At 34.9% G+C, this 25,140-nt stretch overlaps 1 protein-coding gene and 1 non-coding gene across 4 annotated transcripts in view; both read right to left on the reverse strand.

Moving 5' to 3' along the window:
- The window catches only part of STXBP5L (syntaxin binding protein 5L), a 398,449-nt gene that overhangs the window by 295,661 nt on the left and 77,648 nt on the right, over positions 1–25,140 (reverse strand). For all 3 annotated transcript variants that reach the window (XM_047876610.1, XM_047876607.1, XM_047876609.1), the window contains exons 4-5: positions 14,709–14,790; positions 10,478–10,578 (exon numbers count right to left, since the gene is read on the reverse strand). In XM_047876610.1, the coding sequence (XP_047732566.1) occupies positions 10,478–10,578; positions 14,709–14,790 (183 nt within the window). The remainder of the gene's footprint in view (positions 1–10,477; positions 10,579–14,708; positions 14,791–25,140) is intronic.
- Positions 14,404–14,513, reverse strand: LOC125175812 (U6 spliceosomal RNA). The gene has a single exon (XR_007155987.1). It is a non-coding gene; the product is annotated as a U6 spliceosomal RNA (small nuclear RNA).

Consider the following 25,140-nt stretch of genomic DNA (forward strand, 5'->3'; position numbering starts at 1 on the left):
TGGCCACTTGCAGGAACCAGCATGGTGCCTACACTAGCTATCTAACCTGCTTACACCAAGCCCCATCTACCTGCACTTCAGCTGATCTGTCTTTCCCACTTTCCTTAGTTCCAGTGCTGCAAAGACTCCTCCCCTAGAAGTCCTGCAAAAACCCCACCAAGTCCCCATCTCCTGACCTGCACATTTTGTGGAACCTCAGTTCTAGTGGCAGCAGCAGGCCTCATTTCACAAGACCTGTGCACACTTTTTTAAAATGTACCCCACCTGGCTGGGGATAAAACACTGACCACAACAGGCAAAGAGAACCTCTAAAGATGACTGGTATGAAGGATAAAAGCCAGGACTCAACAGCAAGGCATGCACGATGCACATAAGAGATACCCCTGAAGTGACAGGTCTTAGGCAAAATGGGAGCCCACACTACAGGGCACTATAAGACTTCTTCTTCATAAAGCCAATACTTTCAAGAACAGGAGATATAGCTGACTTTTCTAATACACAGGAACAGACACAGAGAGTTAGACAAAATGAGGAGATAGAAGAAGAACAAAACAAATGAAAGAACAGAACAAAACAACAGAAAGAGACCTAAACAAAATGGATACAGGTACTATGCCAGAGAGAGAATTTAAAGTAATGATCATAAAGGTACTCACTGGACTTGAGAAAAGAGTGGTGGACATCAGTTAGACCCTTAACAAAGAGATAAAAAAGAACCAATCAGAGATAAAAGAACACAATAAATGAAATTAAAAATATACTTGATGGAATAAATAGCAGGCTAGAGGAAGCAAAGGAATGAATTAATGACCTGGAAGACAGAGTAATGGAAAGTAATAAAGCTGAACAAGGGAGACAAAAAAGAATTATGTAAAATAAGAACAGACTTAGGAAGCTCAACAACTCTAACAAGCATGGTAACATTCGCATTATAGGGATCCCAGAAGGACAGAGTGAAAAAGAAATATTTATTGTAAGAAATAATAGCTAAAAACTTCCCTAATCTGGGGAAGGAAACAGAAATCCAGATCCAAGAGGCACAGAGATTCCCCCAATAAAATTAATCCAAGGAAACAGTTTTTTAAACTAAAGAAAGCAGCAAGAGAAAAGGAGAGTTACATACTTAAAAGGCTACCAGCAGATTTTTCAGCAGAAACTCTGCAGGCCAGATGAGAATGGCATGATATATTCAAAGTGCTAAAAGGAAAAAATCTGCAGAAAGGCTATCATTCAAAATAAAAGGAGAGATAAAGTGTTTCTCAAACAAACAAAAACTAAAGGAATTCATGACTACTAAACCAGTCCTACAAAAATATTAAAGGGAACCCTTTGAATAGAAAGGAAACAACATCAGTGAGAGTATAAAAAGGTGGAAGCACAGAATTGGTAAAAAAAAAAAAAAAAAAAAAAAAAAAAGTAAGTATATCTGTAAAAATCAGTCAAGGAATTCAAGAAATGAAAGGGTATAAAATATGACACCATGTACCTAAGTACATGGGTAGGAGAGGAGTAAAGAATGGATTCAAAGTTAAGTGACCATCAACTTAATGTAGGCTGCTATATCAAGAAAATGTTATATACAAACCTAATAGTAACCACAAATCAAAACCACTAATAGATATGCAAAGAATAAAGAGAAAGGAATACAAGTATGTCAGTAAAGCAAGCCAACAATCCATGAAAGAGATCAAGAGAAGAAAGGATCAGAGGAAAACCACAAAAACAATGACAAAACCAGTAATAAAATGACCATAAATACATATCTATCAGTAATTACTTTGAATGAAAATGGACCAAATGCTTCAATCAAAAGACAGAGTATATAAAAAAAAAAAGACAGGGTGACAGAGTATATAAAAAAAACAAGACCCATCTATTTGCTGCCTATAAGAGATTCATTTCAGACCTAAAGATACCTGTAGATTGAAAGTGAAGGGATGGAGAAATATCCATCATACAAATGGATGTCAAAAGTAAGCTAGAGTAGCAATACTTATATCAGACAAAATTGACTTTAAAACACAGACTGTAACAAGAGACAAAAGGACACGGTACAATATACAGGGAGCAATGCAACAAGAAGATATACACTGGTAAGTATTTATGGGCCCAACAAGACAGTATTCAAATACATAAAACAGTTAATAACAAAATAAAGGAACTAATCAATATTAATACAATAGTAGGGAACATTAACACCCCACTTACATTAATGGATATATCATCCAAACCAAAAATCAGTAAGGAAACAGTGCTTGAATGACACATTGGACCAAACGTATTTAACAGATATATTCAGAACATTCCATCCTAAAACAGCAGAAAACACATTCTTTTCAGGTGCACATGGAGTATTCTCTAGAAGAAATCACATATTAGCTCACAAAACAAGCCTCAACAAATTCAAGAAAATTGAAGTCATAACCTGCATCTTTTCTGACCACAATGCTATGAAACTAGAAGTCAACCACAAGAAAAAATTGGAAATAACAAAAATACATAGAGGTTAAATAACATGGTACTAAACAATAAATGGGTCAACCAGGAAATAAAAGAACAAATAAAATAGTACATGGAAACAAATGAAAATGAAAGCACTATAATCCAAAACCTAATGCAGCAAAAATAATTCTAAGAGGAAAATTAATAGCAATACAGCAATACAGAAGCAAGAAAAATCTAAAAGAAAAAAAAAAACCTAACCTTACACCTAAAGGAGCTAGAAAAAGAACAACCAACAAAACCCAAAACCTGCAGAAAGAAGGATATAATAAAAAATTAGAGCAGAAATAAATGATATAGAAACTTCAGAAAATCAATAGAACAGATTAATGAAACCAAGAGCTGACCCTTTGAAAAGATAAACAAAATTCATAAACCTCTAGCCATACTCAAAAAAAATAGAAAGGACTGAAATAGATAAAATCAGAAATGGAAGAGGAGTAAAAAGAATGAAGACTACAGAAATACAAACTATTGTTAAGAGAATACTATGAAAAAAATATACATCAACAAATTGGACAACCTAGAAGAAATGGTTAAAGTACTAGAAACATATAACCTCCCAAAGGTAAACCTAGAAGAAACAGAAAATTTGAACAAACTGATTAGAAGCAAAGAAATGGAACCAGTAACCCCAAAACTCCAAACAAACAAAAGGATCAGATGGCTTCACAGGCCATTTGTATCAAACATTTAAAGACGAGTTAATATCTCTTCTTCTCAAACTATTCCAAAAAATAAAAAAGGAAAAACTTCCAAATTGAGGCTAACATTACTCTGATATCAAAGCCAGATAAAGATATATAAAAAAAAGAGAACTACCGGCCAATAACTCTGATGAACACGGATGCAAAAAATTTCAATAAAATACTAGCAAATCCAATCCAACAATACATTAAAAGAATCATTCAACACAATCAAGTGGGATTTATTCCTGAGTTAAAGGGTGGTTCAATAATCACAAATCAATCAATATGAGAAAGGATAAAAACTGTATGATCATTTCAATATATGAAGAAAAGCATTTGACAAAGTACAACATTCACTCATGATAAAAATCCTCAACAAAGCAGATCTAGAGGGAACATGCCTCAACAAAATAAAGGCCTTATATGAAAGGCCAACATCATTATCCAACAACATACTCAATAGGGAAAAACTGAGAGCTTTTCCCCTAAGATCAGGAACAAGACAAGGATGTCCACTCGCATCCAAATTGGTAAGGAAGAAGTAGTTCAGAGGAAATGATACTATATAATAGAAAAACCTAGACACTAGTGTCTCACTAGACACTAATAGAAACAGCAAAAGACAACTAGAACTGATAAATGAATTCAGTAAACTTGTAGGATATAAAACCAATGTACAGAAATCTGTTGTATTTCTATACACTAATAATGAAGCAGCAGAAAGAGAAATTAAGAAAAAATCTCAATTACAACTGCACCAAAAATAAATAAATAAATAAATAAATAAATAAATAAATAAATAAATAAATAAATATCAGGAATAAACTTAACCAAAATGAAAGACTTGTACTCTGAAAACTATAAAACACTAATGAAAGAAATCGAAGATGACACAAATAGAAAGATACTCATGCTTATGAATTAGAAGAATATTGATAAAATGACTATACTACCCAAAGCAATCTATACATTTAATGTAATCTATATCAAAATAACAGCAGTATCTTTCACAGAGCTAGAACAAATAATAGTAAAATTTGTACAGAACCACAAAAGAAATGAAAAGGACAAAGAAATCTTGAAAGAAAACCAAAACTGGATGTATCACAATTACAGACTTCAACTTATATAACAAAGCTGTAGTAATCAAAACAGTGTGGTACTGGCACAAAAACAGACACACAGATCAATGGAACAGAATAGAAAGCACAGAAATAAACCCACGATTATATGGTCAAATAATCTTCAAAAAAGCAGCAAAGTATATACAATGGGGAAAAAGTCTCTTCAACAAGTGGCACTGGGAAAACTGGACAGCTACATGCAAAAAAATAAAACTGGGCCACTTTCTTACACCATGCACAAAATAAACTCAAATGGATTAAAGACCTAAACTTGAAACAGGAAATCATAAAAATCCCAGAAGAGAAAACAGGCAGTAATTTCTTTGACAATGGCCTTAGCAACATTTTTCTAGATATTCTCCTGAGGCAAGGGTAATAAAAGCAAAAATAAACTACTGGAACTTCGTCAAAATAAAATGCTTCTGCAGAGTGAAGGAAACAATCAACACAATTAAAAACTAAAACAACAACCTATGTAATGGGAGAAGATATTTGCAAATGACATATCCAATAAAAGGTATTTAAAACATATAAAAACTTCATATAACTCGACATCCAAAAACAAATAATCCAGTTTAAAAATGGGCACAATTTATGAATAGACGTTTCTCCAAGAAGACATACAGAGGGCCAACAGACACATGAAAAGATGCTCAACATCACTCATCAACAGGGAATTACAAATCAAAACCACAATGAGATATCACCTCACACCTGTCAGAATGGCTAAAACGAACAACACAAAAAACAAAAGGTGTTGGCGAGGATATAGAGAAAGGGGAACCCTTTTGCACTGTTAGTGGATATGCAAACTGATACAGCCTTTGTGAAAAATGGTATGAATATTCCTCAAAAAGTTAAAAATAGAACTATCCAGAGATTCAGCAATTACGTTACTAGGTTTTTACCCAAAGGACACAAAAATACTAATTCATAAAGGATACACGCACCCCCAGGTTTTTTCCAGCATTATCCACAACAGCCTAATTATGGAAACAGCCCAAGTGTCCACTGACCAATGAATGGATGTGGTAATATATATACATACAATCGAATATTTCTCAGCCATAAAAAAAGAATGAAATCATGCCATTTGCAATGACATGGATGGAGTTAGAGAATATTATGGTAAGTGAAATAAGTCAGAGGAAGACAAATACCATGTGATTTCATTCAAATGTGAAATTTAAGAAACAAATAAAGGGCACCTGGGTGGTGCAGTCAGTTGAGCATCCAATTCTTGATTTTGGCTCAGGTCATGATCTCACGGTTCATGGAATTGGGCCCTGCATTGTGCTCTGTGCTGAAAACATGGAGCCTGCTTGGGGGATTCTCTCTTGCCCTCCCTCTCTCTCTCTCTCTGCCCTTACCTTACTCATGCTCTCACTCTCTGTCTCATAATAAATAAGTAAACATTTTTTTAAAAAGAAACAAAAGAAATGCACAAAAGGAAAAAAAAAAGAGAAAGACAAACTAAGAAATAGATTCTTAACCATAGATAACTGATGATTACCAGAAGGGAGGTAGGAAGGGGGATGGTTGAAATAGAAGATGGGTATTAAGGAGTGCACTTGTTGTGATGAACACTTGGTAATGTATGCAATTGTTGAATCACTATATTGTACACCTAAAACTAATATTACACTATATGCTAACTATCCTGGAATTTTAAAAAAAATGTTTATGACTAAACCTAACAAAAATGTGGAAGACCTCCTTAGAGAATTTATAAATGTTATTTAGAGAAATCAAAGAAGACCTAAGGAAATGGAGGGATATAATATATGCCATTGTTCATCAACTGAATGAATCAATGTTGTCATTGTCCATGACAATGAACCAATATTGTCATCCCCCATCTTCGTGGAATATGTTAGTTCTCCCCAAACTAATCTACAAATTCAAAATAATTCTTTTTTTTTTTTCTTATTTATTGTGTAACTGGAGGTTTGAACCTCTTAATCTCATTTACTTATTTGGCCCATCCCTGCCCTTCCCTGGCAACCACTAGTTTGTTCTTTGTATTTATAAGTCTATTTCTGTTTTGTTTTCTCTTTTAGACTTCATATGTAAGTGATATCATATTGTATTTGTCTGACTTATTTTTATTTAGCATAACACCCTCTAGGTCCATCCATGCTATCACAAATGGTAAGAGTTATTTCTTTTCATGGCTGAGCAATATTCTAGTGTGTGTGTGTGTGTGTGTGTGTGTGTGTTTCATAACTCGGCTATTATAAATGTTACAGTGAATATAAGGATCCATATATCTTTTCAGATCAGTACGTCAAATCAAAATATCAGGAAATCTGTCTGTGGAATTTGACAAGCTATTTCTAAAATCTAAGTGGAAATAAAAAAGTTAAATTTAAGCAAGTGAATTAAAGTAGAATGGTTAATCAAATTGAAGAATATTCACTAAGTTGAATACTACATAACAGTGAAAGTAATAAACTATAGCTACATGCAACCTGGCTGAAATTACAAATATAACATTGAGCAAAAGAAGCTATACATAAACAACTGTATATGCATGGTATCACTTTTATAACTGCCCAAAGAACAGGCAAACTAATCTGTAGTGTTTGAAATCAGGATAGTATTATACCTGGGGTTAGTGATTGAAAGATAAAACAGAGGGGGGGGGGGGTAGTTTCCATAGTTCTAGTAATTTTATGTTTCTTGATTTTTGTGTTTGTTACATGGGTATAAAATTATTTCATGTGTACACTTAATATTTACATAGTTTATTTTTTTAATGTAGCTTTTTAAAATGTTCATTTATTTATTTTTGAGAGAGAGAGCACATGCTCATACACACAAGTGGGGGAGAGGCAGAGAGAGAGAGAGAGAGAGCGAGAGAGCGAGAGAGCGAGAGAGCGAGAGAGAGAGAGAGAGAGAGAGAGAGAGAGAGAATCCCAAGCAGGCTCCATGCTGTCAGTGCAGAGCCCAACATGGGGCTCAATCCCACCAACCATGAGATCATGACCTGAGTGAAAATCAAGAGTAGGATGCTTAACCCACTGAGCCATGCAGGCGCCCCAATATGTGTGTTTGTTTAAAGATTTTATTTTTAAATAATCTCTACACCCAACAGGGGGCTCGAACCCACAACACTGAGATCAAGAGTCACATGCTTCACCAACTGAGCCAGCCAGGCACCCCTACACAGTTCCTTGATTTGGTAACATTTACACACATACCAAAAGAGTAAGTAAAATAAAATAGAATAAGGAAGCTTTTTATGTACTAATAAGGAATAATCTTTAGAATAAATTATAAAGAGAGTGAAAAAAGTACAAAAGTGTAAAACATGCTATAATTTGTGTAACAAAAATATGTATTTTCATATTTGCTTATGTATACATAAGGAAGAAAATTATGTTACATGTATTTGCCTATATATGTACATAATGAAGCTCTGGAAAGATATAATAAATTAATAAGTAACATTGCTTGCCTCTATGGAGGGGAACTAAATGTCCAAGGAAGAAGAGTGGAAGAAAGATCCTTCATTGTATATACAACTTACATCTTTTGAATGTTAAACCAGCTAAATATGAATTATTCAAGAAAATTCTTAAATAAACAGAATTCAAATTACCTTTATAATGCAATACTACCTTTCAAATTGGGGGTACAAACTTCCCCAAAAGCCAACTCTGATGGATCAAGTTTGCTAGATATTTCATAAATTATAGGGTTCTTAAAATATTACTTCCCTGCAACTTAGCTAATATTCCTTAGAAGTAGTCTGATGATATTAATTATCAGAACACCACAGATAGAAAAAATAAACTCTGATATAAGTATAAATAATTTAACATCTTTATGTCATAGTCTACCTATTGAATTTTACTTGAGAACCATATAAAACAATTCTATGCTTTACCCAACTTTGTACAATTTACAATCAGTGATAGCAAGGACTAAAATATAAATGACTTATTTTACTCATTTTCAGATCATGCATCACAGAGATCAAAACAGTTGCTCTTCCATATTTAGCTTTAAAATCAGATTTTAAGGGAATCCAAGGATAATTCCCCAGAAGCAGCTGAAATATCTAAACCTATTTCTCAACAGTTACTGCCTCAAAGATTTTAAGACCAAAGGTTGAAGTTGCCCTAATAAAAAAATAACCTAAAATTTATAGCATAAAATATATAAATTAAATATATATTTGGCATAAGCATAAGAATATATAGAAATTTACATAGTGAAATGACTAATTTAAGAAGGTTTAGAGTTCCAAAAAGTGCTTGATTAAATTCTCCTTTACAGACTTAAGGCTTCTATTTATCATAAGTTTAAAAATATTTCCCCCCTATACAAGAGAATGTGATAGTTGATGATTATTTCAAGTCAAGATAATTTATTTTCAAATTCAAGATGATGAATTTATCTTTGTCAACCACATAGATATCACATTTTTGTCAGCATTAAAATAAGCAGTGCCTATACAATTCCTATGATTTAAACTTATCCAAAATCTTCCGGCTTGCTCTTTTATGTTGCTAACAGTTAAATGTACTTCAGTTGAGATAATAAAAGTATAATTGGAAATCATCACCATCATTTCTTTCCCCCACTCCACAAAGGGCCATGAAAGGAGCCAGAACATTTCCTTCAACATTCCAACTGTAAGGGGGGAAAGCCTATTCTGTCCATCTACACAGAAGTGTAGGGCCAGATCTACTCAGTCCATTCAAAAAACAAACAAAATCTTACAAACAGTGAAAGAGAAAAAATCAGTATGTCAATATCTGAGTACATGATATTTTTAGTGGTAAAAAACAGGAATAGTATAACAACTCTTGACTGATCTTTAAATTTTTCAATATCCTGAAACTTCTGTTGTATTACTTTAAAATTTAAGATAATATAACCAAAACTAGATCTAAATAAATTCTATCTAGTTTTAGCAAACATCTAAAATATATATTCTCTCCTCTCAAAATATACTAGGTATTATAATAAAAATTTCCATTGATGCCAAATCCTAAAATACTGTAGAAATAATACTCATGAATATTACTCAGAATATTGAGGATTAATTATTTAAATAGTATAGTATGCACCCAAACAGAAAAAGAAAAAGCTTCAGGTAAAAAAAAAAAAGAAAAAGAGAATGTCTGCATAACTGCCATCCTATTTTCTCACATAGCTATAAAAACAGATTCACTTCATTAAGCTCTGCCCATATAATGATGATTACATATTAAAGTATTACTATTCAACAATGTAAGTACTATCTTGAGTTCTCAGCAATGACTGCCTGCCTCCATTATTCACCTACCTCAATTTGAATAGTACTTGCTAATCTGTGTAAATTTACTTCTCAGGGGTTTCTTTTCCTTTCATTAACATCAAATTTTCCTGTGAAGGCCCTTCTCATTCACTGCAAAGAGTTAGATTGTTTTCCAAATAATAAACAAATATCAGGTTATTTTATAGTTAAATTACAGAGACAGATAAAGAAATACAAATTTTACTTTATCTCCAGGTGGATTATCAATTGAGTAGATGTGAATTATGTTCTAGGACTAATTGAATACAACATTAGAAACATTAAAATTTGGTAGTTAGAAATAAAACCTATTAATTTTTCCCATTTCCATTCAATTTTCTTTCTCATTATTAATATTTCATTCTAAAATGAGGGAATCTAAATTCTGATCAAATTGTCATTTTTGAAAACATTTAGCTTGAATGTGTAGTACTGCTCAACAAATATTTTTGGAATCTAAAACTTTCTCCTGCTATTTTTTCATGTAAAAATATTTAAGCAAAAGACTGAAAATGTAAGACACAATTGCCATGATCAAAAGGTATAAAAATACATTTAGTATTTACTTGACTTTCAAATTTTAGGGCGTTTTCAGCACCCTGGCATAGGGGAAAGAACACATCATTGTTGTAGTGCCAGTTTACAGTGAGAATAAAAATGTTAGGAGTTCCCCATTAGTAGATGATTAAATCTATATCAGTTATGAATTTTCTATGAAATAAACTATAAAAACAAGGCTAACATTAAGTTATTTCTAGATATTAAGATTATGAAAAAAATAGTCTTTCAAGGTTAACCTTGAAACCTAACCTTCCTTCTCAGGAAATACTTTTTTCATACATTAAGAAATTGTTTAACTCAGACATTCTTACCGTTCTCGATTAAATTTAAGAGAATGAAGAATAGCTGGCCTTTTTTGTCTAAGGTTCCATAAATGAAGTGTATCATCTGAACTCGCACTAACCAAGGCACCCTGAAACAAAAAGAAGACAAAGTAAGTGAGTGACTTCCTTAAGAGTTTTTTGTTAGGCAAAACCAACAAGCTGATTTGCTATGTTTTACACTACTTTAAGAGTTACTTGTATCTATATAACCTAGAAATATAAAGAAAACTATTGTACATACTTCAATCAGGAGGGCTAAGAATGCTGAATAGAAGAAGTAAGTGAACTACTGCTAGTCAGGATGACTAGCTCAAGGAATATGCATTTGCCACTGGAGAGAAATAATTATTGTAGCATCATATGGATATTAAAAATTTTTTGTAGGGGCACCTGGGTGGCTCACTCAGGTAAGTGTCCAACTCTTGATTTTGGCTCAGGTCATGATCTTGCAGTCATGGGATTGAGCCCCACATCAGGCTCTGTGCTGACAGTGCAGAGCCTACTTGGGATTCTCTCTCTCCTTCTCTTTCTGCTCCTCTTCTGCTCATGCTCTCTCTCTCTCAAAGTAAATAAATAAACACTAAAAAAACCTTAGAAAAAAATTTTTTAAATTTTCTTTGGGAAAAACTAGGTTTAATTTTCTCACTTCTACTATTTGCATACATACTATGTAGCTTTCCAGAAAAGAAAATATCCAACCAAGTTTTAAAATTGCAATCTGGTCATATTTTATATTTTATATTTATATTTTATTCACCATTTGTAAAGATTCTCTGTACAGTTGTAAATTATATATATTTTCTAAAAAGTACATGTGGTATAATTTATTTTCAAGAATTAACTGGTTTCAAGAAGCTTCATCTGTGATAAAAGAAAACACCTTTAATAAAAGAAAACATTTCTCCAATTAGAATTCAGTATAACTACAAAAATAATACAAAGATTTTTTTTACATTAGTCCAAATACAAATAAATTATATTTCAAATACACTAGTATGTTTTCTACCTTTTAATATGGCAGATACCATAAGGGCAGATAACTAGCTGCCATGTATGATTTCATAGATATGTATGCTTAAACTATTTATGTGAGCTAGGAACATCTTAAACTATGTCAGAAGTTTTACCATTATAGGTTTCCCAGCTGAAAATGCCAGATCTTGCAGAATCATCATATCCTGAGATATCTAAAATTCTTTTCATATTTTCCAAAGTACTCTGTTACAAGTAACCTTTCATAGTTTATAATATCAACTGCAGATATCAATATGATTATCCCATTTAGATGATCAGATTAACTATAATGAAATTCCCAGAATTTATTTCTTCATTAGGGATTAAAAAAGAGAAGATAGAAATTGTTATAGAAGAACATTTAGATTCCTAAGACAAAAATGTTCATGTATCCTATCATGCTTCTCCTCATATTGTATACCTGTGATTTCAGGCTCAAAGAATAGCTTTTAAAACATCAATCATAATCCAAGAGTATATCCATTAAAATATGTTTAAAATGTATATAATTTGCACATTTATATATTAGTATATAAATACACATGATTAAAAGTATACACTCATATATATATTTTTAACATGAACCCATAATTACATTCCATGCAATAAAATGTACTGTATACAGGCCTTGAGGATTTTTATGTTTGTTTGCTTGTTTTATGTATAAACTGTCCCCAAATGTTTCTTATATACAAACTGGAATGTTACTAGGATTGCTTGCCAGTGTTGATAGGCTAATTTTTTAGATATAGGATGTTGATCTCCTTTCTAAGGAAAATGGAAATTCACTTAGACTAGGGTGGGGATAGAACATGATACAGGAAATTAATAAAAATTCTATAAATAGTTATGTGCTATACAAAAGATACAATATGCCAAAGGCAATGGAATTAAAATAAAGCAACATATGTTCAACATCAGTTTAATAGCCAAATAAATCTATGAAGGAAGTCATAGAATTATTAATTCTATGACAAAAATAGGAAACAATTTATCATTTTGGAGGGACATGAACAGTACCACTGAGCATAACACTACCAATAAAGATTATAAGACACATAAGAAAGTAAGCACATCAGCAGGTGTCTAGGACTTATTTATAAAAGCAAAGTGAATCTGTAAGAAGCACAAGTAATAAAAATTCGTGAAAAGATTAAAAACAAATAAAAACACCAGCCATGAGGTCAGACTAGGAAGTTTGGAAAAAGGTAAAAGAGCTGAGTGTAAGATGGATCAGGGTAACTAGTTCTGGTTAGATGATGGAAACTGAAGGATGTTAAAGGCTTTCTTTTTACTTAGTTATACAGCACAGAAGTAAACCTAAGGATTTCAAGATGATTCTCAGAGAATCAAAATGAGAGAAAATCACCTAGAAACAAGTTATACCTGCTAGTGAACAACCATGCAGAAGGCAAAAGGCTGAGATCACTCTACTAAGAGTTACAGAGTAACAAGGAGACTTCAAAAAGGTTGGCATTCTAAATACTAATGACAAGTATTATAATAAAATGTTTTTAAAATTTTTCCCTTTTCTTCTTTATCTCCCTCTCTCATTGCGGTATCCCATAGTAAATATGACTATAAGGTAAAATACGCTAGGTTTGTCAATCTTCTGAGAAAGATTTTCAGCCAAAAGAAGTAAAGGGTGGACATTTGCCAACATCACAAATTTTTCATGCCTTAACTATCTCTGATACAAAGCTCTATGAACCATTTTACCCATGTTTATGATTATAAAATTTTTAGAAAAAATATAGTAAATATATGGAGATAGTGAATAAAATCATCATTCATGTCATAAGGAAACAATCAGCAATAATTCATTTTCTTTTTCTCAAGGCACTGAGTTCAGTCTGCTATGTGCCTAAATTCAGTACAGCACAAATGCTTTTTATTATTATTATTATTATTATTATTATTATTATTTTGAGAGAGAGAAAGAGAGCACATGCATGAGTGGGGGAGGGGCAGAGAGAGAAGGAGAGAGAAAATCCCAAGCAGGCTCCATGCTCAGCATGGAGCCGGATGCAGGGTTCAATCTCACAACCACCAGATCAGAACCTGAGAAGATATCAAGAGTTGGACACTTAGGGGAGCCTGGGTGGCTCAGCCAGTTAGGCATCTGACTTTGGCTCAGGTCATGATCTCATGGTTTGTGAGTTCAAGCCCACAAGGGGCTCTGTGCTGGTGGCTTGGAGCCTGGAGCCTGCTTCAGATTCTGTGTCTCCTCTCTCTGCCCCTCCCATGCTCGTGCTCTGTCTATGTCTCTCAATAATGAATAAACATTAAAAAAATTAATTAAAAAAAAAAGAGTTGGACACTTAACCGACTGAGCCACCCAGGCACCCCAGTATGGCACAAATCCTTAAAGCATTTTTGCATTGACTGGCTCACTTAATTGAACACAGCTCTAGAAAACTCAATGACCCACTTAAAATATGAATAAAAATATGAGTCCAGAAGGCTTTAAGAAGTCTTCAACTAATGAAAGATCTGCAACCTTTCTGAGCTTTATAATTAATTACATACTTTGTCTTTAGGAGGCTCTTTATCACCATAGGTCTATAAAAACAGGGATGGAGTAGGGAGTCAATTGTCATAATACCTATGGATATACAAATAAATACAAATGCATACATATACCAACAAATATGTATAAATATATAGATAGCAGAACCCATAGGTAAATAACTGAAAAGATTATTTCATGAAAGATAAAGGCAAAACATGAAGTTAGTGCTAGATTATAAAATTTAAGTTGGCATGCAGAAAAAAATTTAGTGATCAAGGAAGCAATTGGTTTTAGTAAGTTTAAAAAATTAAATAATCTGTAAATTATGCTGAATAACAATAACATTCTTCTGGTACGACCTTTTTCCTTTACAATCTAATAAATTGACAAATACTAAAATAGTCTTTTACAAATTTGCATGTCATCCTTGCACAGGGGCCATGCTAATCTTTCTCTGTATCATTCCCGTTTTAGTATGTGTGCTGCCAAAGTGAGCACTGAAATATTCTTTTTAAAGAAATGTGACCATGAATAATATTTCACACATATATATCTTTAAGCATTTAGAATATACAAAATATAACATATTTAAATAAAAATAATATATTTTTATATATCATAATATTAAAAAGATCACATCAACTAATGCAGTGCATATGTGGATGCCTCTGTGATAGTCAAGAAAATCCTTACCTCATTGATCAAGAACTGGAGCTGCAGGACTGCTGCACCACTTTCATGTTGGCAATAACAATCAACTCCAGGTCTCCCGAGTCTAATATAATAAATGTCAAGGATTCTAAGATTTTACTTAGTACTAGTATTAATTAGTAAAGAAAAAACTAACTTACTTAGCATCTAATGTTTTGCTTTTAAGTTATCTTGATTTTTGTAAATAAAGAGTCAAAATATCTTAGTTAATGCAAATAACATTATGTAACACAGGACAACAAAATGGCCAAATAGGACATCTCTTGCACAAATGCCCTTCTTGACAACAACTTGGCATCCATGCACAGACAAAAGTGCTTTCCTGGGAGCTTCCAGATCCATATAGGAGGCTGCAAAACCCCAGTGCAGTCCAAGAATGAAAAGAGTTGTTTTGAGAAGGCAGGGTTACTCCAGGCAACTGATTTACTGACTGTAGTCTCAACTACAGAAATAGAAATAGCTCTGCACGCCCCCCCCCCCGCCTCAGAACTCAGCTACAGCCCCCATTCAACTTGGGGTCACCAGAATTTGCTATATGCCAAGAGACCTGTAAGAGTCACTCCTACCCAAATCAGGTGGTAGTCATACAGACCTTACATCAGTTGTGGACTGGAAGTGGTCTTTGAACCAGCTCTAGCTCCTCTTGGGTACAGTGCAGGAGCCACTGGAAGTAAGCCCACCAAATTCAAGCAGACCATAGATTCTTAAACAACCTTCTAACTAGGCTCTAGACCTTCTCAGCCACAGTCTAGGAACAATCTTGCTGGCACAGTGACCCTGTTGGAGACACTCTTGTCTGTGCCCCTAGAGATCCTGAAAGGGATCTATCTTCCTCACAGCAACAGTCTGACAGTCGGCCAGCAGTCCTGAGGGTCCAGGGTCCCAGTGGAGGATACGACCATCTATGCATCTGAAGATCTGGAAAGAGCCCCATATTCTACTCTGGGCCCCTTCCAGCCACAGTCCACAAGTAGGCCTGCTGGCAAGAGGTCCAGGCTGTAGTCACTCCCATCTGTCCTCCCAATGATCCTAAAAGGGCCTATACATGATCCCAGCCTCGTCACAGTCACAGCCAGCCAGCAACCCTGAGGGTCCAGGGTCCCAGTGGGAAACATTCTTACCTGCAATACTGATAACTCTGAAAGGGCCCTATATTCAGTTCCAACCCCTCCAACTGCAGCCTGTGAATAGTCCTGCTGCCACAGGGACCTGACAGGAGACACCTCCAGCCTCAATCCGTGAGCTGTCCTACAGGCACAGGGACTTGGTAAGAGCTTATACTGTACTCCAGAAGATCCTGAAAGGTCCCTATACTCAACTTGAGCCCCTTAAGCCATGATCAGGGATCAATTCAGCCTATTCAGTGACCTGGAGGGAGACATGCCCATCTCTGTCCACAGAGCCAGTCTGAGAATCCTAATCTTTCTTGTGGATTGTAAAACAGCCCTGAGGCTCAGTTCCAGCACCTCTTAGGTACAGTCTAGGGTCAATCCTGCCTACCTAGGGAGCCATCAAGTAAGGAGGCAGCAGTTCTCCCAGGGATCTGATGGGAGCCACACCCACCATCTACCTGATAATAAGCCCACTGTCTATTTACCTGATAACAGGAGCCACACGTGAAGCCTTGTCCAGTACCACCCTACTAACAAAGTACTACAGGCAGTAGTATGCACCCAGGGACCAGAAGTGATCCACACTGGCCTAAGCCCTGGTAACAAGCCCAACCACAGACTCTACTGCAGATCCAGTGACAGCCTTGTAACCAGCTCCAACCCAGCACAACTGTGATTCTAGAAGTAATACTATCAGTCCAAGGAACAGACAAGAGAAGGCCTTTACCTTCCATTCTATAAAAACTGAAAGAGGCATTTGCTCCTGCAAATGCACAGACACCAATGCAAGGCAACATAGATCATGAATTAAATATATATGACACCACCAAAGAGCACTAATAGCACTCCAGTAACAGACCCCCCAAAAATGGAAATCTATGATTTACCCAGAAAAGAATTCAAAATAATCATCTTTTTAAAAAGTGAATGAAAATGCAAAAGGAACACAACTAAACAAAATCAGAAAAACAATTCATGAACAAAATACATTTAATAAACAGAAACTATAAAAAAAGAACCAAACAGAAATCCTAGAGCTCAAGAATACAATTGCCAGAAATGAAAAATTTAGAACATAGCTTCAATAACAGGACTGATCACACAAAAGGATTAGCAAACTCAAAGATAAATCATCTGAAATTAGAAGAACAAAAAAAGAGTGAAGAAAGTCTAAGTAAATTATGGGATACCATCAAGCAAGTTGGTATTTGCATCATGAGAGTCCCAGAGAAGGAAGAGAAAGAAGCAGAGAGATTATTTAAGGAAAATAGCTGAAAACTTCTCAAACTGTGGAAAAGACGTAGATATCCAGGTACAGGAAGTTCAAAGGAACTCATGGGGCATGCTTCAGTTAAGCATCTGACTTCAGTTCAGGTCATGATCTCACAGTTTGTGAGTTCAAGTTGCATGTCAGGCACCATGCTGACACCTCAGAGCCTGGAACCTGCTTCATATTCTGTGTCTCCCACTCTCTCTGCCCTCCCCTGCTCGCATTCTGTCTCTCAAAAATAACCAAATATTAAAAAAAAAATTTTTTTTAAAGGAACCCAAGCAAGATCAACCCAGAAATTACTCAGAAAAATTATAATCAAACGTTTAAAGTCAAAGACAAGGAGATAATTTTGAAAGCAACAATAGAAAAGCAACTTGTCACATACAAAGGAACTCACATAAGTCTATCAGTAGATTTCTCTTCAGAAATCTTGCAGGCCAGGAGGTAGTGGGATATTATATTCAAAGTAGTGAAAGAAAAAATCTGCCAAACAAGAATACTACACCCAGCCAAACAGTCCTTCAGAAATGAAGGAACAATAAAGACATTCCCAAACAAACAATGGCTAAGGGAGTTCATTACCACTAAACTTGCTGTTAATAAAACATGAAAGGGGATTCAAGCTGAAATGAAAGGACATTATGTAACAACATAAAAACATAAAAGTATAAAACTCACTATAAAGAGTAAATAAATACATAAATTCAGAATACCCTAGTATTTTAATGGTGGTATAGAAATCACTTTTATCTCTATTATAAAAACTAAGGATAATATTTAAAGAACTGTAGCTACAAAAATTTGTTAATGGATGCACAATATATAAAGATGTAAAATGTGACAATTCCATAAATTGTTGGGGGAGGTGAAATAAAAGTGTAGAGTTTTTGTACATGATTGAAAGTGAGCTGTTATCAGCTTAGACTATTATATCTCTAAGATGTTTTATATAAGCCTTATAGTAACCAAAAAGAAAAAAAAAATCTATAGTTGTTACATAAAAGATAAAATGAAAGGAATTAAAGTACATAAAAATATATATATATATAAATAACACAAATTAAGAGAGAAAGAAAAGAACAAAGGAACAAAGGAATTAAAAATTCAGAAAATAATTTTTTAAATGGTAATAGCAAGTACTTACCTATCTATTATTTAAATGTAAATAAACGAATTCTCCAGTCAAAAGACACAAAGTGCCTAAATGGATAAGAAACAAGATCCAATGATATGTGGCCTGCAAAAGACTCTCTTTAGCTTTACAGATATACATAGGCTGAAATTGAAGGGATGATAAAGGACATTCCATGCAAATGGTAACCCAAAATATACTGATGTCAGATAAAACAGACTTTTAGTCAAAATCAGTGGCAAAAGGAAAAAGTCACAATATAGTAATAAAGGGGTCAATTCATCAAGAGGATATAACAATTATAAATATGTATGTACCATCACTGAAGCACCTAAATATTTAAAGCAAATATTATCAGAACTGGAGGGTAAAATAGAAGGGAACACAATAATAGTAAGGCACTTAAACACCCCACTTGCAACATTAGAGAAATCATCCACACAGAATTAAGAAGGAAATAGTGGACCTAAATAACACTACAGCCCAAATGGACCTGACAGACATACAAAGAACATTACATTCAAGAGACCAGAATACACATTTTTTTTCAAGGGCATACAAAACATTCTCCAGGATATATCATATGTTGGAACACAAAGGGAGAATATTGAAACAATTTGTAGTATCTTTTCTGACCACAGTGGTATTACACTAAAAATCAGTAACAGGAGGAAAGCTGAAAAATTCACTAAATTAGAATTTAAACAATGCAAAATTGTAGGGTGCCTGGGTGGCTCTCAGTAAGCATCTGATTCTTGATTTCAGCTCAGGTCATGATCTCATGGTTTGTGGGTTTGAGCCCCACATTGGGCTCTGTACCACCTAGGATTTTCTCTCTCTCTCCCTCTCTACCCCTTCCCTGCTCTCTGCCTCAAAATAAATAAATAAAAATTTTAAAAAGAAAGAAAAACACACAAACAATCCTGAACAACCAATGGATAAGAGAAGAAACCAAAAGGAAAATCATACAGTATCTTGAGACAAATGTAAATGAAAATAAGACACACCAAAACTTATGGGAGGTAGGAAAAGCAGTTTTACAAGGAAAGTTTACAGCCACAAATGCCTAAATTAAGAAAAAAGAAAGATCTCAAATAAACAACCATTTGACACCAAAAGGAATTAGAAAAAGAACAAACTAAGCCCAAATTAACAGGGAAAAAAAGGAAATTATAAAAATCAGGGAGGAAATAACTGAAATAAAGATTACAGAGATTTTTTATTTTTTTATTGAAAAAAATCAATAAAACTAAGAGCCATGTTTATTTTTGGAGGGATAAACAAAATAAGCCTTTAGCTAGATCAATCAAGAAAAAAAGAGGAAAATAAACTTATAAATGAAAGAGAAGACATTACACATGACCCCACAGAAATACAAAGAATCATAAGAAACTACTATGAACAACTATACATCAACAAATTGGATAACCCAAAAGCAATGGATAAATTCCTAGAAACATGAAACCTACCAAGAATAAGTAATGAAGAAACAGAAAATCTAAACAGACTAACAATGGCTACAGAGATTGAAGCAATAATCAAAACCTCCCAACAAAAGAAAGCCCAGGACCAGATAGTTCCACAGAACATTTAAAGAATTAATGCCAATCTTTTTCAAAGTCTTCTAAAAAAATTAAGAGGAGACAACACCCTCAAACTTAGTTTACAAGGTCAGCCTTACTCTGATGCCAAATCCAGAAAAGGACAGTACAGGAAATGAAAATTATAGGCCAATATCCCTGATGAATACAGATGCAAAAATTCTCTCCAAAATATTAGCAAACCAATTCCACAGCATACAAAATGAATCAGACACCAAGACTAAGTAGGATTAATCACTGAGATGCAAGGATGGTCCAACATACATAAGTAAACAAAATAATACACCACATTAACAAATGAAAGGTAAAAATCATATAATTCTCTAGAAGATGAAGAAAAAAACATTTGACAAAATTCAACATGCTTCCATGAAAAAAAAAAACTCCCAATAAATTGGGTATAGAAAGAAGATACCTTAATATAATAAACGCCATATACCACAAGCCCACAGCTAACATCATACTTGGTGAAAGAAGTTGGAAGCTTTTCCTCTAAAATCAAGAGGGGGCACCTTGGGTGGCTTAGTCAGTTAAGTGACCGACTCTTGATTTTGGCTCAAATCATTATGGCATGGTTTGTGAGTTCGACCCCCACATCCGGCTCTGCACTGACCGTGTGGAGCCTTCCTGGGATTCTCTCTCTCTCCCTTGCTCTCTGCCTTTCCGATGCATTCTCTCATTCTCTTTCTCCCCCTCTCTCAAAATAAATAAATAAACTTTAAAAAATAAAAATAAATAAAATCAAGAGAACAACAGTGCCCACTCTCATGACACCCATTCAACATAGTACTAGAAGTCCTAGGAAAAGCAATAAGATAAGAAAAAGAAATAAAAGACATCTAAATCATAAAGGAAGAAGTAAAATTATCTCTGTGGATGACATAAAATTATATGTAGAAAAACCTAAAGATAATACCAAAAAATGTTAGAATAAATGAATTTAGTAAAGTTGCAGGATATAAAATCAGCATACAAAAATCAGTTTCATTTCTATACATTAACAACAAAAGATCAGAAAGAGTAATAAAGAAAACAAAACCTTCTTACAGTAATAGAAAAACACACATGCACAACAACAATAAAATATTTAGGAATACATTTAAACAAGGAGGTGAAAGATTTGTAAAATAAAAAATTTAAGATAATGATGAAAGAAATTGAAGAAGACACAAATAGAAAGATATCCTGTGTTCGTGAACTGGAAGAATTAATACTGTTAAAATGTCCATACTACCCAAAGCTATCCATAGATTTGTTGTAATTCCTATCAAAATTCCAGTTTTCGCAGAAATAGAAAAAAAATCCTAAAATTTTTATGGAACCACAAAAGAACCAAGTAACCAAAGTACCCCTAAGAAACAAACCTAAAGCTGGAGGTATCACACTTCCTGATTTCAAACTGTATTAGAAAGCTATAGTAACCAAAACAGTATGATTCTAGCATAAAAACAGACACATACCAGTGAAATAGAATCAAGAGCCCAGAAATAAGTCCACACATATACAGTCAACTGATATTTGACAAAGGAGCCTAGAACACACAATAGGGAAAAGACAGGTTCTTCAATAAATGGTATTGGGTGTTTTCTCTGTACAGAAATGGATATTCACATGTGAAAAAAAAATGAAACTGAACCCCTATCTCACATCATTCAGAAATATTAACATGAAATGTATTAAAGGCTTAAATATAAAACCTAAACACCCCCCCAAAAAAAAATACTGCAAGAAAACAGAGGCTAAAATCTCCTTTACATTGATATTGCAATTTTGCTTATGACACCAAAAGCACAAGTAACAAAAATAAATATAAACGAATGGGACTACATCAAACTAAAAAGCTACTATATAGCAAAACAAACAACAGAATGAAGAAGCAATATGTATAATGGAAGAATATATTTGCAAACCATATATCAGATAAGAGGTTAATATCCAAAATGTATAAGGAATGCATAAAAAGCAAAAGCAAAATTTTTAAAAAATTGGACAGAAGACCTGAACAGACATTTTCACAAAGACATACAAATGGTCAATAGGTAAAAAGAAAGTTCCCAACCTCAATAATCACCAGGGAAATGTAAGAGCTATTACTTTATACCTGTCAGAATGGCTGTCATTAAAAAGAGATAAGAGAGGCTGGAAAGATGGCAAAGTAGGAGAACCCTAAGTTCACCTTTTGTCCCATGAATATATAACACTCCAGAGATAACTCCATATAACGAGATAATAACCCAGAAAATAATATGGGCAGAACAAACTCCAAAACTAACTGTAGTAGAAAGGAGGCCACATCAAAGAGGTAGGAAGCGCAGCGATGTGGTAGGGAGCTAAACAGACCATAGGCTGTCCAAGGGGGGAGACAGCATCAGGCACAGAGAAGGGAGAGAAACAGACTATCACACTGGGAAGCCCACATGAGGAAGACGAATCCCCATGACATTTGGCTTTGAAAACTAGAGTGAGTGGCCAAATTTTGTGAGTGCTGACAACCAGCATGACTTAAAACCTGGAATTTAAAAAATAAGCTTCTCAGTTCTGGGAGAGCCCAGAGGCAATCAGAAGCTGTCTCTGCTTTTAAAGAGACAGCACTACAAAAAGCCCACAGAGATATAGCACAGAAGCAGCAATTTAATAAACATCTCAGGCAGACAGGAGGAAGAGTTATTTACTAATCTCAGAGCATGTCTGGAGGGGCAGGTTCACTGAGGGACTTCTCCAGGAACAAAGGAGCTGGCAGGTGCCATTTTCTTCCCCCACCAGCACATAGCCATCAGCAGGAACCAACACAGGCCCAACACTCACTACCTAACTTGTGTATGCTAACCCTAGACCCCCAGACTTCAGTGGGTCCACCCTTTCCAGTCACACTTTCCTCAATCACAGCATTATGGCTCCCCTCCCAGAGAAGACCAGCACAAACGTTGCCAACACCTTGTTTCCTGACCTGCATGCTTTGTGGGCCTTGGTCCCAGGGGCAACAGTGGGGCCCCTCCTGCAGAAGATCTCTATGCACCATGTTAAAATTGCAGGCCCCACTCATGCGCTCTGCAGCTTTGCATCAGTCTTCCCGGGTTCTAGCAACTGTAATAGGTCTTTTTACAAACAGACTGGCTCACACCTTGTTAAAACAGCATGCCCCACCCTAGCTGTCCCAGATACAGCATGTCCCCTCTCACCAGGGTGCAAAATGGCAGACACTGTACCTAAACCCTCCAATATACTCTTGGCTAGAGTCAATTCAAAATGGGCTATGAGCCTGGCAGTATGCAAGCAACCCCAACACGGCCGGCACCACTCTAGAGTGACTTCTGCCATGGGGTGAAGGGAAGATAACCACAGACCAGTCAGATGGTGGCCATAGCAGTGGGCTGGGGGCAGACAGTTGGTCTGATTGCAGGCCCCACCTACCAATGAAAGCTTCTCAAGGGATAACAGAGGGATAGTGCCCTACAGTTTGCTGCTACTGCATCTCTGGCAAACAAATAGTCTTACTAAAGTCAAACCCAAGGCAGCCCCAGAGAATGGCCCCTAACACTACAGGGACCTAACACTGACCAAAACAGGCAAAGAGAGCCATTGAAGATGACTGGAATGGAGGAAAAAGCAGCCAAGAAACAACATCAGGGCACAAGCAATATGCAGAGGAAACAAACCTGAAGCACTAGGTTCTGGTGAACAGGGGATACTGCAGTGCAGGGCACTACAGGACCTTTTCTTCTTTGGGCCATTAATTTAAAGAGAGGGGACATAACTGACTTTCCTAGCATAGAAAGTCTGACTAAATAAGTTAGACAGAAAGAAAAGACAGAGGAATATGCAAATGAAAGCACAGAGCAAAATCACAGCAAAGGACTTAAGCAAAATTGATATAAGTAATATGCTGGATAGAGAATTTAAAGTTATGATCACAAAGATATTCACTGAACTTGAGGAAAGAAGGGATATCAGTGAGACAGTTAACAAAGAGATAAAAAAATGAACCAATCAGAAATGAAGAATACAATAAATGAAATAAAAATTTTCATTTTGATGGAATAAATAGCAGGTAGAGGAAGCAGAGGAATGAACTAATGACCTGGAAAACATTGTGATGGAAAGTAATAGAGCTGAGCAAGGGAGACACAAAAGAATTATGTCAAATGAGAATAGACTTAGGGAACTCAGCAACTCCATCAAGCATAATAATATTTACATTATAGGTATCCCAGAAGAAGGACAGAGGGCAAAGGGAGCAGAAAATTATTGTAAGAAATAATAGCTGAAAACTTCCCTAATCTGGGGAAGAAAACAGAAATCCAGATTCCAGAGGCACAGAAATCCCTCAACAAAATCAAACCAAGGAGGTCCACACCAAGACACATAGCAATTAAAATGGCAAAAAGTAGTGATAAAGAAAAAATTTTAAAGCATCAAGAAGATCATTACATAAAATGGAAATCTCATAAGGCTACCACAGAAGTTTTTCAGCAGAAATTCTGCAGGCCAGAAGGGAATGGTATGATATGTTCAAAGTGTTGAAAGAAAAAATCTACAACCAAGAACACTCTATCCAGAAAGGCTATTATTTGGGATACAAGGAGAGATAATGAGTTTCTAAGACAAAAGCTAAAGGAGTTCATGACCATTAAAGCAGACCTGCAAGGAATGTTAAGGGGAACTCTATGAGTGGAAAGGAAAGACCATAACTAAGAGTAAGAAAAGTAGAAAGCACAATGCAGTACAAAAAAAAGTGTATCAGCAAAAATCAAAGAACTCACAAAATAAAAGGATGTAAGTTATGACATCATATGTAAAATGTGGAGGAGGGGAGTAAAGAATGGGTTCAAACTTAAGCAACCATCAACTTAATATAAACTAGTACATGCAGAAGATGATATATGAAAATCTAATGGTAACCACAAATCAAAACCACTAATAGATATGCAAAAAGTAAAGACATAGGAATTCAAGTATATCATGAAAGAAAGCCAGCAAACCATGAAACAAGACAGCAAGGAGAAAAAAGGAACATAGAAGAACTACAAAAACAACCATAAAACAAGTAATAAAATGGCAATGAAAACATACCTACCAACAATTATTTTGAATGTAAATGGACTAAACATTCCAATCAGAACACAAAGAGTGATGGAGTGGATAAAACAACAAGACCGAACCCATACACTGCCCACAAGAGACTCTTTTCAGACCTAAAGACACTTGCAGATTGAAATTGAGGGGATGGAAAACAATTTATCATGCAAACTGGATGCCAAAAGAAAGCAGGGGTAGCAATACTTATCTCAGACAAAAT

This window comes from Prionailurus viverrinus, chromosome C2 (genome assembly GCF_022837055.1).
Source record: "Prionailurus viverrinus isolate Anna chromosome C2, UM_Priviv_1.0, whole genome shotgun sequence".
NCBI lineage: Eukaryota > Metazoa > Chordata > Mammalia > Carnivora > Felidae > Prionailurus > Prionailurus viverrinus.